The sequence below is a fragment of the Acanthisitta chloris genome, unplaced genomic scaffold (assembly GCF_000695815.1).
Source record: "Acanthisitta chloris isolate BGI_N310 unplaced genomic scaffold, ASM69581v1 scaffold17633, whole genome shotgun sequence".
Classification (NCBI taxonomy): Eukaryota; Metazoa; Chordata; class Aves; order Passeriformes; family Acanthisittidae; genus Acanthisitta; species Acanthisitta chloris.
The window spans coordinates 1,497-2,259 of record NW_008666732.1 but is presented as its reverse complement, the minus strand read 5'-3'; the positions used below and the strand labels follow the sequence as shown (position 1 = coordinate 2,259).

At 56.4% G+C, this 763-nt stretch overlaps 1 protein-coding gene across 1 annotated transcript in view; it reads left to right on the top strand.

Annotated features, from left to right (window-relative positions):
- The window catches only part of LOC103799903 (protein FAM193B-like), a gene marked incomplete at both ends in the record, with an annotated part of 5,022 nt that overhangs the window by 2,856 nt on the left and 1,403 nt on the right, over window positions 1–763 (top strand). The window contains 1 exon segment of the mRNA XM_009072257.1: window positions 493–688. Coding sequence (XP_009070505.1) covers window positions 493–688 — 196 coding nt within the window.

The following is a 763-nucleotide window of genomic DNA, read 5'->3' as shown; positions in this document are numbered from 1 at the left end:
AGGGACCGGCTGCCCTGGCGTAAAGAGCTGCTGACTTTGTGGGTTCTGGTGCTGCAGACCCCTGGTCTCTCAGGGTTGAGCTCTTTCTTACCCCACGTGTGTGTTCTCCTTGGGGTTGTCCTTTAGTTCTGTGGTGTAGAATCATAGAATTTTAGGGGTTGGAATGGAACTTAGAGATCAGCCAGTCCCAACCCCCTGACCTGGGCAGGGACACCTCCCACCAGACCAGGCGTGTTTGGCACACGCCCAGGTTTGGGTCATCCACTACCTCCCTGGGCACCCTGTGCCAGTGTCTCACCACCCTTACACAAAAAAAGTTCTTCCTAATATCTAACCTCAATTCCCCTCCTTCAACTTGAACCTGTTACCCCTTGTCCTGTCGCTGCAGTTCCTAACAAAGAGTCCCTCTCCAGCTCCCTTGTAGGCCCTTGTAGGCTGGGGTGATTTTTAAGACCCCCCTGGCTCCTTCTCACCACTTGCCCTTCTCCTCAGGGATCCCTCTTGCAAAGGGCACAAATTCCCAAACGGTACCAGCTGCCACCCACCACAGCCCTGTGAGGCAGATGAGGGGCTTGGGGAGGACGAGGACAGCAGCTCGGAGCGCAGTTCCTGCACCTCCTCCTCCACCAACCAGAAAGATGGGAAGTTCTGTGACTGCTGCTACTGTGAGTTCTTCGGCCACAATGCGGTGAGTGAGGGGCTGGTGTGCAGCCACCCCCAGTCCTTGCGCCGCGGTGACATCACACGGTCTGTGTGCCTAGAG